This window comes from Lipotes vexillifer, unplaced genomic scaffold (assembly GCF_000442215.2).
Source record: "Lipotes vexillifer unplaced genomic scaffold, Lipotes_vexillifer_v1.1 scaffold1017, whole genome shotgun sequence".
Taxonomy (NCBI): domain Eukaryota; kingdom Metazoa; phylum Chordata; class Mammalia; order Artiodactyla; family Lipotidae; genus Lipotes; species Lipotes vexillifer.
Window position 1 is genome coordinate 413,867 of NW_006772141.1, and position 13,296 is coordinate 427,162.

The window sequence follows — 13,296 nt, forward strand, 5'->3', positions numbered from 1 at the left end:
CATTATTCTGAATCCTGTTTCTGGTAGACTTTCTATTTCCTCTTCATTTGTTAGGTCTGGTGGGCTTCTACCTTGCTCCTTCATCTGCTGTGTGTTTTTCTGTCTTCTCATTTTGCCCAGCTTACTGTGTTTGGGGTCTCCTTTTTGCAGGCTGCAGGTTCATAGTTCCCGTTCTTTTTGGTGCCTGTCCCCAGTGCCTAAGGTTGGTTCAGTGGGTTGTGTAGGCTTCCTGGTGGAGGGGACTAGTGCCTGTGTTCTGGTGGATGAGGCTGGATCTTGTCTTTCTGTTGGGCAGGTCCACGCCTGGTGGTATGTTTTGGGGTGTCTGTGGCCTTATTATGATTTTAGGCAGCCTCTCTGCTAATGGATTGGGTTGTGTTCCTGTCTTGCTAGTTGTTTGGCATAGGGTGTCCAGCACTGTAGCTTGCTGGTCGTTGAGTGAAGCTGGGTCTTGGTGTTGAGATGGAGATCTCTGGGAGATTTTCGCCGTTTGATATTACGTGGAGCTGGGAGGTCTCTTGTGGACCAGTGTCCTGAAGTTCGCTCTCCCACCTCAGAGGCACGGCCCTGACACCTGGCTGGAGCACCAAGAGCCTTTCATCCACACGGCTCAGAATAAAAGGGATAAAAAATAGAAAGAAAAAGAGAGAAAGAGAGAGAGAGAAAGAAAGGAAATAAAGTTATTAAAATAAAAAATAATTATTAAGAAAAGAATAAAAAAAAAAACGGTTTGACAGAACCCTAGGACAAATGGTAAAAGCAAAGCTATACAGACAAAATCACACACAGAAGCATACACATACACACTCACAAAAAGAGAAAAAGGGGAAAAATATATTTATCTTTGCTCCCAAAGTCCACCTCCTCAATTTGGGATGATTCGTTGTCTATTCAGGTATTCCACAGATGCAGGGGACATCGAGTTGATTGTGGATATTTAATCCGCTGCTCCTGAGCCTACTGGGAGAAATTTCCCTTTCTCTTTGTTCGCACAGCTCCCGGGGTTCAGCTTTGGATTTGGCCCCACCTCTGCGTGTAGGTTGCCTGAGGGCGTCCGTTCTTCGCTCAGACAGGACGGGATTAAAGGAGAAGCTGATTCGGGGGCTCTGGCTCAGTCAGGCCGGGGGGAGGGAGGGGTACGGATGTGGGGTGAGCCTGCGGCGGCAGAGGCCACCATGATGTTGCACCAGCGTGAGGCATGCCGTGCGTTCTCCCGGGGAAGTTGTCCCTGGATCACGGGACCCTGGCAGTGGCGGGCTGCATAGGCTCCTGGGAGGGGAGGTATGGATAGTGACCTGTGCTCCCACACAGGTATTCTTGGTGGCTGCAGCAGCAGCCTTAGTGACCCATGCCTGTCTCTGGTGTCCACGCTGATTCCCGCGGCTCGTGCCCGTCTCTGGAGCTCCTTGAAGTGGCACTGTTAGTCCCCTCTTCTCGCGCACCGGGAAACAAAGAGAGAAGAAAAAGTCTCTTGCTTCTTCGGCAGGTCCAGACTTTTCCCTGGCCTCCCTCCTGGCCAGCCGTGGCGCACTAACCCCCTTCAGTCTGTGTTCATGCCGCCAATCCCAGTCCTCTCCCTGCGCTCCGACCAAAGCCCGAGCCTCAGCTCCCAGCCCCGCCCGCCCCAGTGGGTGGGCAGACAAGCCTCTCGGGCTGGTGAGTGCCGGTCGGCACCGATCCTCTGTGCGGGAATCTCCCCGCTTTGCCCTCCGCACGCCTGTTGCTGTGCTGTCCTCCGCGGCTCCGAAGCTCCCCGCTCCGCCTCCCGCAATCTCTGCCCGCGAAGGGGCTTCCTAGTGTGTGGAGACCTTTCCTCCTTCACAGCTCCCTCCCACTGGTGCAGGTCCCGTCCCTATTGTTTTGTCTCTGTTTTTTCTTTTTTCTTTTGCCCTACCCAGGTACGTGGGGAGTTTCTTGCCTTTTGGGAAGGGTGAGGACTTCTGCCAGCGTTCAGTAGGTGTTCTGTAGGAGCTGTTCCACATGTAGCTGTATTTCTGATGTATTTTTGGAAAGGAAGGTGATCTCCGCGTCTTACTCTTACGCCATCTTGAAGCTCCCAGAAGTCTCTTTTTCTATGTGCCCTTCTTTAGAATTTACTGGTATTATTTTTTTCTGTCTCCTTCCACTGACATTAAATGCATGTACATTCATATGTGTGTGTGTGTGTGTGTGTGTGTGTGTGTGTGTTCACTAAAAAACACAAGCAAAAAACATCCTATAATGCTGCTCTTCACCCTGCTCTTAATTTATCTTGGAGCTTCCTTATAGATACACACAGATTTACCGAATTCTTCTCTGGAGAGCTCTATTGTTATGTTCTATTGCAAAGATGTATCATTGTTTTTCTACCAAGTGACCTAATGAAGGAGATTTAAAGTACCTCAAATCTTTTGTGATTATGAACAGTGATGAAGTTGACTCATTATATGTATGTGTTTGAACTCACGTTCAACTTTATTTGTAGGATAAATTCCTTGAAGTAGAGTTTTGAGTTGAAAATTATGTGCATTTTACATTTGATAGATATTGCTGAATTCCCCCAAAGAAGTTAAATCAATAGTGTAATGGAGTGCTTATTTCCTTATACTCTTACCGACAGTATTATCCAACTTTTTGAACTTTACCAATCTCACAGAAGAAAACTGATCACCTTTTAATTTGCATTTTTAAAATTATGAGTGAGGTTGGGCACTGGGTCATACGTCTAAAAGTGAATGGGTTTAGTTTTTTAAAACTAAGTTAAAATGAGAAACAAATCTTCTCCAGCTCTGGGGTATATAAGTTTTTTAAAAATTGCATAAGCTTCTTTTACCAATTAGTTATTTTTAAACTTTTTCTGTTTATTTTTACGTTAGGACTCTGTGGATGTATTCCTCAACTTGTTTATTCTGTTTTTAAAATTTAATTTTATTTAAGTTTCATTTTTGTTTGTCCTTTTGGACATTAATAGATTTTTAGGTTTCGAGTATAGGACATATGTAAGCAATCTGACATTATGTTTGAGGTATGGGTGCTTACGTAAGATTCTGGATATTGACAGACATCTAAAATTAGGTAAGATTAGAAGTTGATTTCCTGTAGGGAGGATTCTTGTGGAGAAGTTTAGCAGTGCATAATAATCTACATAGCCTCAGAGGACATGTCTGTATTGTGGCAAAATTTATAAGTAGGTGAAATTTATTTGGGGCACTGGCTGCCTCAGCATCCCCTTTCTGGACTTTTTTTTTTTTTTTTTTTGGCATTACCTCTTCCTGACAGGAAAATTAACTGATAATATATCTTGGTGTTATAGCTAATAAACCCTCAATATTGTTTTTTATTACTATGTACAGGCATGGTCCTGAGCACAACTGTATGAGGTAGGTACACTTATGACCCTATTTTAGATGAATAAAGTAAAGCATAGTTTTGCTCAAGTCATACAGTAAAAGTAGTAGTATCAGAATTGCAACTCAGATAATCTGATTCCAGAGCCCTTTTCTTTAACTAACATGCTGTACTGTTTCTCACTATTCTCTTATTTCCCAAACTGTGTGTCTGGACACCCCAGGGTTGCTGTGGGATATGTTAAATTTTTGAGGGAAACACAGTGACATCTTTTGGACACTCTACAGACCACTGACTCGAGGTGGTTCAACATATCAGCATTAGATCACACTCCATCTGACATACATCTGCAAAGCTACATTTTCAGCGGTGCTGGGAAAAAAAGCAAGTGTCACACAAAAATCAATACAGAACAAGAAATGAAGGCAGTAGTTTCCAAATTCCAAGGTTTGAGATGCTGTGCAGTGCCCAACAGATACACACATCCTGTTAGTAAGTACTTGTGGTTACATGACTTAAAAATATGATTTATTCTTTCAATTTATTTGTGTTATTTCTTCAAATGGCTACCAAATTGTTAGGAAATAAATACTTATTAAATTGTTTGGACCTAGCTACTTAGTAGGACTGTTAGATCTTTCTTTTGGCCTAGGGTTGTCATGAAAACATTTCTGAGATACTACAGGTGCTGTGAGCTGAGAAAGTTTGAGAACTTCTGAAAGCCCATCTCTGCAGGTGTAGAGAGAAGAATGCAAAATTTTTTGGGCATGAGGTTGGAAATCAGTATGTGATAGTTCTTATTGTTATATCAATGCTAAGGTGTAAGTGTTTTCATAGTAATTCTCACAGCAGCATTTGATTTGAATTGAACTTGGAAAGGATGGTAGTAACCCAAAGGAATGCATCCAAACAGATCCAAAGTGGGATGGAGATATTAGATAGAGAAATTTGGATATTCTGGTGTTTCTAAAATTGTGTAGGTAGGTGTCTTAATATTGTGACCTAGGTAATCCCAAATTATGTCTAATGTGATAAAAACAATACCTATCTCGTAAGTTTGTTGTGAAGATTAAATGATTAAGCCTAGAACAGTGCCTGGCACTAACAAGCAATCAGTGAATGTTGACTGTTGTTAATATTTATTATTATTATTATCTGTTGTTTTTCATCATTGTCATCATCACCATCATCTCTGGAGGATGCATATTCCAGTAGCACAGCAGAATTCTTACCTATCATAAAACATGGACAGAATTGTTTGTTAGTTTTTTGACATGTTAAGGAATCTGAGAGGCTACTGGACCCCGAGTGCTGTTTTTAGGCCCATCCTTAATTGACTTGAACCCTGGAGGGATTCCCTTGTAAAACTGTTAAACCAGGTTTTTACCGAAGACTGGTCTGATAAACATTTCCTAAAGCTTCTTTAGACCCTAGTTCTGCACCTATTTGGAACAGCCTCTAGGGAAACTCTGGGGACAAACTGAAATTTTCTTTCATTTATCCAATGGATTTGTCTTACTTTTCTCACCTTTCTTGGTGTTAGTGACAAGACTGTATTCTTGATATTTTTTTGGCATAAATTAATATGCCTAGTCCCTGAAGTCTTCTTTGGGACAATCACCTCTTAATAACACTTGTAAAACAGCATTTTGTGTTATTCAGTCATTTGTATGGTCTTTTCAGTTTATAAAGTACTTTAATATCTATTGTTTTCATTATTATGGTATTTCCTCATAGGCTAGACAGGGCAGGTAGTATCTTCATTTCATGGATGAAGAAACTGAGATCAGAATGGTACGTAACTCATCCAGGATCACACAACCAGGTTATGACAGATCCATGCCTAGAATAAGAAATTTTCTTATTTCCAATTTAGTGCTCTTTTATGATCCTGTGCTCTGCAGCCTCTTGCCTCACATCCTAAAATGGGGAGCAGAACATGGGATGACTCAGAACTCCTGGGGTCAATTCTAGGTCCCATTTTTTGATCTTGGGAAAATCATTTTAACTTCTCTGAATGCTTATTTCTTCATTTGTGAAACGAGCTAATAATATTACTGTAATTTTCCTGTGGGTTGGTTGTTAATAGTGTTGGAACCAAGATTCAAATACAGGTTATCTGGTTCTTGAATCTGTGTTTTTAACCACTAGTTACACTGACTCTTGCCATCATAAAGAGATACAGTAGACTTTAAGAGTAACAGAGTTGTGTAGCAAGCTAGATGTACTATGAGATATAGTGAGTGTATCAGCTATTACTTCCAACTCTAACTGAATTTCTAAAGTAACTCAAGGTTTTAGAACTCTGGAGAATGGCTTAAGCTAAATGTTCACTGATTAAATGACCTGTGTAGTTATTCAAAATGTAGATGCAACATCGGAAAAAAGGCTGAGATTTTTAGAAATCTTTATTCTAAAGTGTTTTTTAAAGGGTGTCAGAAAATTCTATTTTTTTGTTTTCTTACAGCACTGGGAGGTGTTCAAAAAAGTAACAGAAGTTTTCATTTTAGTTCCTGCACTTCTTGGTCTCAAAGGGAACTTGGAAATGACATTGGCATCCAGATTATCCACCGCAGTAAGTTTTTTCCTATACATAAACATATACTGTTTTATCTATACATAAACATATACTGTTTCTCTCTATTGAGGAGGACTTGCACCAGGAAAATAATTTTCTCCTCTGTCTACTGGTAAATTTCTGAACCTCGGGACTATGCTAAGTAGTTATGCCTGTTAATCATGCCCTGAAAGCTCCCTGGGTTGTCTAATCTGGGGATTATAGGCTTTCCTTTATCCTGAGAAGTAGCATTCTTGCCCCCTTTCATTCCAGGGCGTTCTAGCAATTATCATCAGTGCTTAAAACATGGGGCAAGTCAGATATTGAGATTCTTTATGGTTCGATGGTTGGTAAATTGTTATTTAAACTTTTTGTGATTGTAAAAGTAAAGTTGTTTATTATACAAACTGCAGGAAAGGGAAAAAAGTATCAAGAAGAAAATTTAAAACTACCCCCAATTATTTACCTAGACATAATCACTATTAATATTTTGATATAGATCCTTGTATACTTGGATATCTCTACCTATTCATAGGTATATCATAATGTAGATACATACTGTATATTCTAAAAAAAAGAACTGCAATCATATATATTCTCTTGTATAATCTGTGATATCCATTTGTAGATACATCATGATCATCTTTCCATATCAATAAATGTAGACCTATCTCATTATTTTTATTGGCTGTGTGTTTTTCTGTTGTATAGTTCTACCACGGTTTAATCCATCATCTGTTATTGAATATATAGGTTCTTTTTAATGTTTTGCTGTTATAAACAATGTTGTAATGAATATTCTTATACATACAGTTTTACATTCTTTTCTTATTTCTTTTGGGCAAATTCTAGGATTGTAATTACAGGGAAAAAAAAAAGTATACTTTTAAGGCTTTAGCCACATATTGCAGAATTGTCATCCATAAATGTTAAACACTTTTGATAATACTGCCACCAGCAGGGTTCTGAGGTTTTTTAGTAGCCGAAAAGGATATTGTTTTCTCACTATAACATTCTTTGGGGGTTCACCATTGTGGAACCAAGTTATCATTAAAACCATGTAGCTAGTGAGGTTCACTTCAATGAGCCATCAGCCCACGGAACGTTAGCCAAAAATTAACTAAGCCATCATTACTAATTGCAGTGCTGTTAGTATATGAAGTTTGTTTCTTTCCTTAAAGAAGGTACAACAAATGAATCTATGAACTAGGAAAAAACATTTGTGTATCTAAAGGTAACCAAGATGTGGAAGCTGAAGAGCCACGTTGTTGATGGGAGCTCTCTTTCACTCCTCTTCCCCTCTCCCCATTTTTCCCCAGGCAGCTGTGAGTTCCCTAAGGTTTCTTGAGTGAAGCAGATGCTTGGAAAGGAAATGCATTAAATAATGTTTTATTAACATTATTATTGGCTTGCTCAATTAAGAGAAAATGCTACATATGCCCTATGGAAATTTCTAAGCCCTTTCCTTACATATAAAAGGTCATATAGCCATACTCTGCCCAGGCAATAATGAAGTATTGGGTGTTAGTGAGCTCTCATAATGTGCCAGCACTGTGCTTACTGCTTAACAAGGATGTCTCTTAACAACCCTATGAGATAAACACTATTCCTGTTTTACAGAGGAGGAACTGAGGCTTTGAACAGTTGAGTGATGAAGGGTGAATCCTGAGAGCTATTTTATATTAGGTGGTTAGGGAAGACTTCTCTGAGAGGTGGTGTGTAAGCTGGAGCCTGAAAAATAAAAGTGAGTCAGCCATATCAAAATCTTGGAAAAGACCATTCCGGGTTACATTGTATCTAATCAGTGTAATGGTGTCAGTGTAATAATGTCAAATGTTTATAAGCGTTCTGTACAGATTCACTTTCACAGTTGAGCCTGTGTAACTGTATGTCTATGTAGTAAACAGAGGTCCATGTAACGGTATGTCTATGTAGTTTAAAATTAAACAACAAGCTTACAAATTAAAAAAAACTTCTAGGGACTTTCTTTTCCTGGTGGCGCAGTGGTTAGGAATCCACCTGCCAATGCAGGGGACACAGGTTTGAGCCCTAGCCTGGAAGATCCCACATGCCGCAGAGAAACTAAGCCCATGCGCCACATCTACTGAGCCTGAGCTCTAGAGCCTGTGAGCCACAACTACTGAGCCCCCATGCCACAACTACTGAAGCCCGTGCACCTAGAGCCTGTGCTCCGTAACAAAGAGAAGCCACCACAATGAGAAGCCCGTGCACTGCAACGAAGAGTAGCCCCCGCTCGCCACAACTAGGGAGAAAGCCTGCACGCAGCAACAGAGACCCAGTGCAGCCCAAAATAAATAAATTTTTTTTTTTTTTAAATCTCTATCTTTCTGTCTTGGCAAATACAGTATATCCTTTGATGATCTGGAAGTCCAAGATCAAATTTAGAATTCTTGGACTTCTTGGGTTCTATTTTGGAACATAGTGATATGGAGAGAGCCAGCCCCTGGTCTGACGCCTGCCCCCTTCCTTCTCCACCCTTGGCCCTATGTCCTGCACTTTGAAAGACCTCACACATACCTCACACCTCACGTTCATCTATACCCCCAACCAACAGCCAGCCCTTGAGCGCTCCTTGGCTTGGGCATGCACCAGTGGTGGCGTGGTTTGCCTTCAGGAAGATTGGCTTCAGGAGGAGGCCATTGGGCTCTAGGCCATTTAGTCAGGGAGCTTTATGATCCCAGGTTCTGGAGTGTGGCCTAGAAGGGGATGAGACACAGGCTTCGAGTGGGCACACTGCTTGGGCCTTATGCACTCTTTATCCTAAGGAATGGGTCATAGCTAAAGGAGGGCCAAAGTGGAGCTTTCTAAGCCATGGGTCTCAGAGCTGAAGTCCCTCTTACAGAGTTAGAGAACTACCTATTCTAGATTCCAGGAGTGAAAACTGCTCTTGGCCTAAGGAAAATTATATGACATAGAAGAGATTTAGAAGCTTCCTTGTGATGTACTTCTGCGAGATATTAAAACAGGATGGAAAAGTTATATATTAAGAAGCGTTGCTTGAACAAAATAGCCGTAATATTATACTCTGAAGGTATCAGTCACAGGACTTACTAATAAACCAGTGGTTGCCTACAGAGAAAGCAGTTCTTTTATTGGAACCTTCTTAAGTAACCAAATGGCTGTACCTTGAAGTATACAAGTATCTCTTACATGATATCTGTCCTATCATTCTACTCTTGAGAAGATACTGAAATTAGCGTGAATGCAATAAAAACTGAGATATAAATGGAAATCCACTACTTTTTGGTGTCTTGGAAGCCAGTCACATGGCGCCATTGTTACACTTTTAGATCCAAGGTTTAAATGCAAATTTTTCTCAAGTGATCATGTGAAGCAGCAAGTATGTGTAAAAACATTAAAATTTAAAAATGTGTTAGGACAACACCCTTTGACTCATCTGAAAATATTTAGAAAGCATCATCATCAAGCAATATACAAAATTTCAGTTTATGCAATTATTTCAATGAAATTGCATCATCACTATTAACCAAAATGTCAAACCTGGGAATTAAAGAGGATATAAATCCTTTATCAATTATATTTATTTCCTAATATAACATTTAGGAAAAAAAGCCTAATAATTTTATAACACCGTCATTCTCAGCAGTATCTAGACTGGCAAAAGTAGCCCAAAACATTCTTGATTGTTTAATGACTTCATTTGAAAGTGGGCATCTATATAGTATTACAGATATGAAGTATAGTGACCGCAGGATCAGTCTAGCAGCCCTCAGTGCTAAGAACTTATTTCTCAAAAATTTAATAATAAGATGGCAATAAGATTTTTAAAATTTGATTAAATTTCACATTTGTTCTAATCTCCTAGAAGTTCATCATATAATGGTGACATTTGGTGTCAGCTGAATACTGATTTTAACACTTGGCATCCAACTGGAATGTGTGTCTAGTATACCTCTAGCTTTTGTCTTCAAAAACAAAACAAAAACTTTTATGTAGTTTTACTAAGGTTTTCAAAGTTAGTGAAATTACATGCATGTGTTCCATCTGCCATCTTTTCCCAGTGATCTACCCTTGCATTATGTTTTAAGAGCCGATGGGTTACCTAGATAGAACTCAGTCCAAGAGGCTTTTTGACAGGAGAGGAGAATAAAGAAGAGGTCTTGAAAAACAAGAGTGGCAACATTTAAGGGAGAAGAAAGTTATTGGAATGAGAGTTAAAAGGTGGCTTTAGGTACATTTTGTTAGAAAATGAACTTTCTTCTGATACACGTAGTTAGGCATACCAACATTTAAGCAACTTGATAACTTTGCCAGGAAAACTGAAATTTTGGCTAACTTACCTCGAAGAAAATATTTCTAAAAGCAACATTCTTGAGCATTACCCAGCATTTGTTTAGATTCCAATAACAGATTAAACATGCCAATCCATTTTGAAATAAGCCATGCTGTAGGGAATCTGGTTAAAAAAGAATATGCTGCAAAGTAAATTGTTTAATTTGATTACGTATTACCATTAAAGCTGAATTTAATCTTTCTATTTGAACTTGATTTGTTGTGGTGCCTATATTTTATGTTAGATATTTTTATCAAATGTCGGATTATATTTATTTGTCTGTTCATATTTAAGACAGGAGAACTCCAGAGCTGATTAGAAGCTCAGCTCATGGTGTTCACTGCAGGGTCATCTAGCTGGACCTTTCTTTGGGGAGATGGGATGGAGTCGCTATTTTCCATAGGTCAAGAATTGGGTCACTGATTATAAGATATCTGAGCTGTAAACCAAAGGAATTACTCAGTTCTCTAAGCAATTAAAACACCATAAACTAGATGAATATACCATGTTATCATGGCTTGATGCCATCAGTTACTACTTTTCCATCTACTAATTTGTTTACTTTTATTTTTTGAGGCTATTTGAGATAAGAATGTCCCCTTTATTGCCAGGGCCAGAGACAGTACTGTTGTTGATTTGTTATATTAGTGGTTCTCAAGATGTGTCCTTCTGAACAGCGGCATCAGCAACTTGTTAGAAATGCAAGGTCCCAGCCCCACTCCAAGGCTACTGAATCAGAAACTCTGGGGTGTGGCTCAATATCTGTATTTTAACAATCTTTCCAGATGATTCTGATACACATCAAAGTTTGAGAACCACTGTGTTACATGAACAGCATGGAGGCCGATAGGGCTGGGACCAAGTGAGAGAGGGGGGAAATCACAGGGAAATCACAGGGTTTGAGATCACCTGTGGGTCATTGTGAGGACGTGGGTTATTGTGTGAAATGGGAAACCTTTGGAAGGTTTCGAACAGTTGAGTGATGTGATTTGATAGATATTTTTAACAGATTATTTTGACTGTTGTGTTGAGACAGAGCTATAAGAGGCCAAAGACCAAAGCAGGGAGGCAAGTTGAGAGTCTGTTGGAATAATACTGCAGGCCAGAGATGAGGTTGGCTTGGATCAGGGTGGGGTAGTAACAGGGGATGTAGTGAGACATAGTTGAAGTCCAGAACTCATTTTCAAAGAGAGTTGTCAGAATTGGCTGATTGATTAGCTGATATTAAAGACCAGGAGTTGTCACTTGAAATTTTCTCTGGATCTGAGAGGGGTAAGAGTAACCAAATTAGAAGATGGAAAGCTAGTAACTTGTGGCATCAAGCTAAAATAACATGGTATATTCATCTAGTTTGTGGTGTTTTAGTTACTTAGAGAATTTGGTCTCAAGTTTCCTAGGCAAAGTACTACCATTCTGATAGAGTGCTGGAGAATCATTGTCAGCTGTATTCCAGCTCTGATACTCTATTTGCTATTAAAGCAGTTCTGGGTTAATGACTTCTCAACAACAAAAACCCCAAAGCCTCACCACCTCTGGCTGTTCTCTACTTGAAATTTTTATTACCCTTGACTTTGAGACCCCACACTCTCCTCACTCACCTCTTTCATGGTTTCTTCTTAGTTTACTTTTTTCTTTGCTCATCCTCTTGATTTGAGGTTTTCTTGAAGTTTCAGTACCTTTGTCTTCCATGTTCTCCATCAGTAATTTCATGTAGTCCACCACTCCTGGCACATTGCTGACTCTCAGATTTGGATCTCTGGTCTCTTTCCTGTCCTCCGGAGCTGATTGCACCACTCACTACCTTCAAAATTAAACTCATTATCTTCTCTCACTCTAACTGTGCTTTCTATCATTTTTGTCAGTTTATTAATGTTACCAATCACCTCCCCTCTATCTAGTTACTCTCTAGACTGTCAGTTCCACCTGTGAAATCCTCTTCCCTCTCCCTTATGCCCCACCTGCCACCACCTTAATGTAGTTGCCTATTGTCTCCAATTGGGATGCTGTAGCAGATTTCTAACTGTACTCCCTTGTGCCAGGGAGAAGGATGGATGAGTATAATTTGTTTTTAACTTAAAACAAGCACAATTTGAAAGTCAGCTCCTTCATCTATGGTCAAAATATAATTCTTTTTAAAATGTTACAATTCTTTTTCATTTATGAAAGTAGGAGTAAAAATCATTATAGCTATAGAAGGCCAGTCTATGATTACTTTAATCTTTTTGCTCCATTAAAGTCTTTTCTCATTTTTATGACTGTCTGCAGTAGAATCAGGTTAAACAAGCTTATAGGATTTTTAGGAAGGCCTAGAAAGATAGAGAACTTAAAACATAAGATATCAGATGCAGCCTACTTACCCAATCTGTTGAAGGTCAGTTATATTTCAAATTTGTTATTCTATGAAGCTAAAGATTAGATGTTCACAGATAAAAAAGATATTCCAATAAAGTATGTTTCCTGTTTTAACAAGGGAGATTTAATAATGATGAATCCAAATCAACTTTATCTCTCCCTCTTTCACTTCAGTCAAAATTTATTTCTAAAGGTATAATGATTAACTTGAATAATTTTTCCTAGATTTTTATCTTTTCAACAGTAGATATATGTTATAGTAGTATGTTATCTACAATGTTATAGTCGATATTCTTACAGATATATAACAGTAGTATATAATTGAAAAATAAACCAAGTACAGTGATTCTATAAATTGCTGGGTTCAAGTTCTGTTATCTGAGGTCTAAAATTTTCTGCTTCTGAAGGCTAGATATAAAAGAGTCAGGAATGATACTCACTGTCCTAATGACAGGATTTTTTTTTTAAAGTCTTTAAAACTATTTTCCAGGAGTAAATTGCCTAGCACTTTTCCACTCTAGGCAAAAGTGATTTTTGTTGCCTCAAATCTTTATTCTCTGAAATTACTTTGAAACATTCTACCTTTTTAATTCATTAATTGAAAAAATATTTTTGAGCCCTTTCTATATGCCAAGCACTACTCCGTGTGCTAGGGACTCTGCAATAAACAAACCAGAAAATGTTCCTGCCTTCATTGAGCTCACATTCCAGTGGAGGCACGTGAAGTTGGAAAAAACCTCTTTCC

At 39.1% G+C, this 13,296-nt stretch overlaps 1 protein-coding gene across 1 annotated transcript in view; it reads left to right on the plus strand.

Annotated features, from left to right (window-relative positions):
* Positions 1-13,296, plus strand: part of SLC41A2 (solute carrier family 41 member 2) — a 117,294-nt gene that overhangs the window by 20,753 nt on the left and 83,245 nt on the right. The window contains exon 3 of the mRNA XM_007447310.1: positions 5,795-5,902. Coding sequence (XP_007447372.1) covers positions 5,795-5,902 — 108 coding nt within the window. The remainder of the gene's footprint in view (positions 1-5,794; positions 5,903-13,296) is intronic.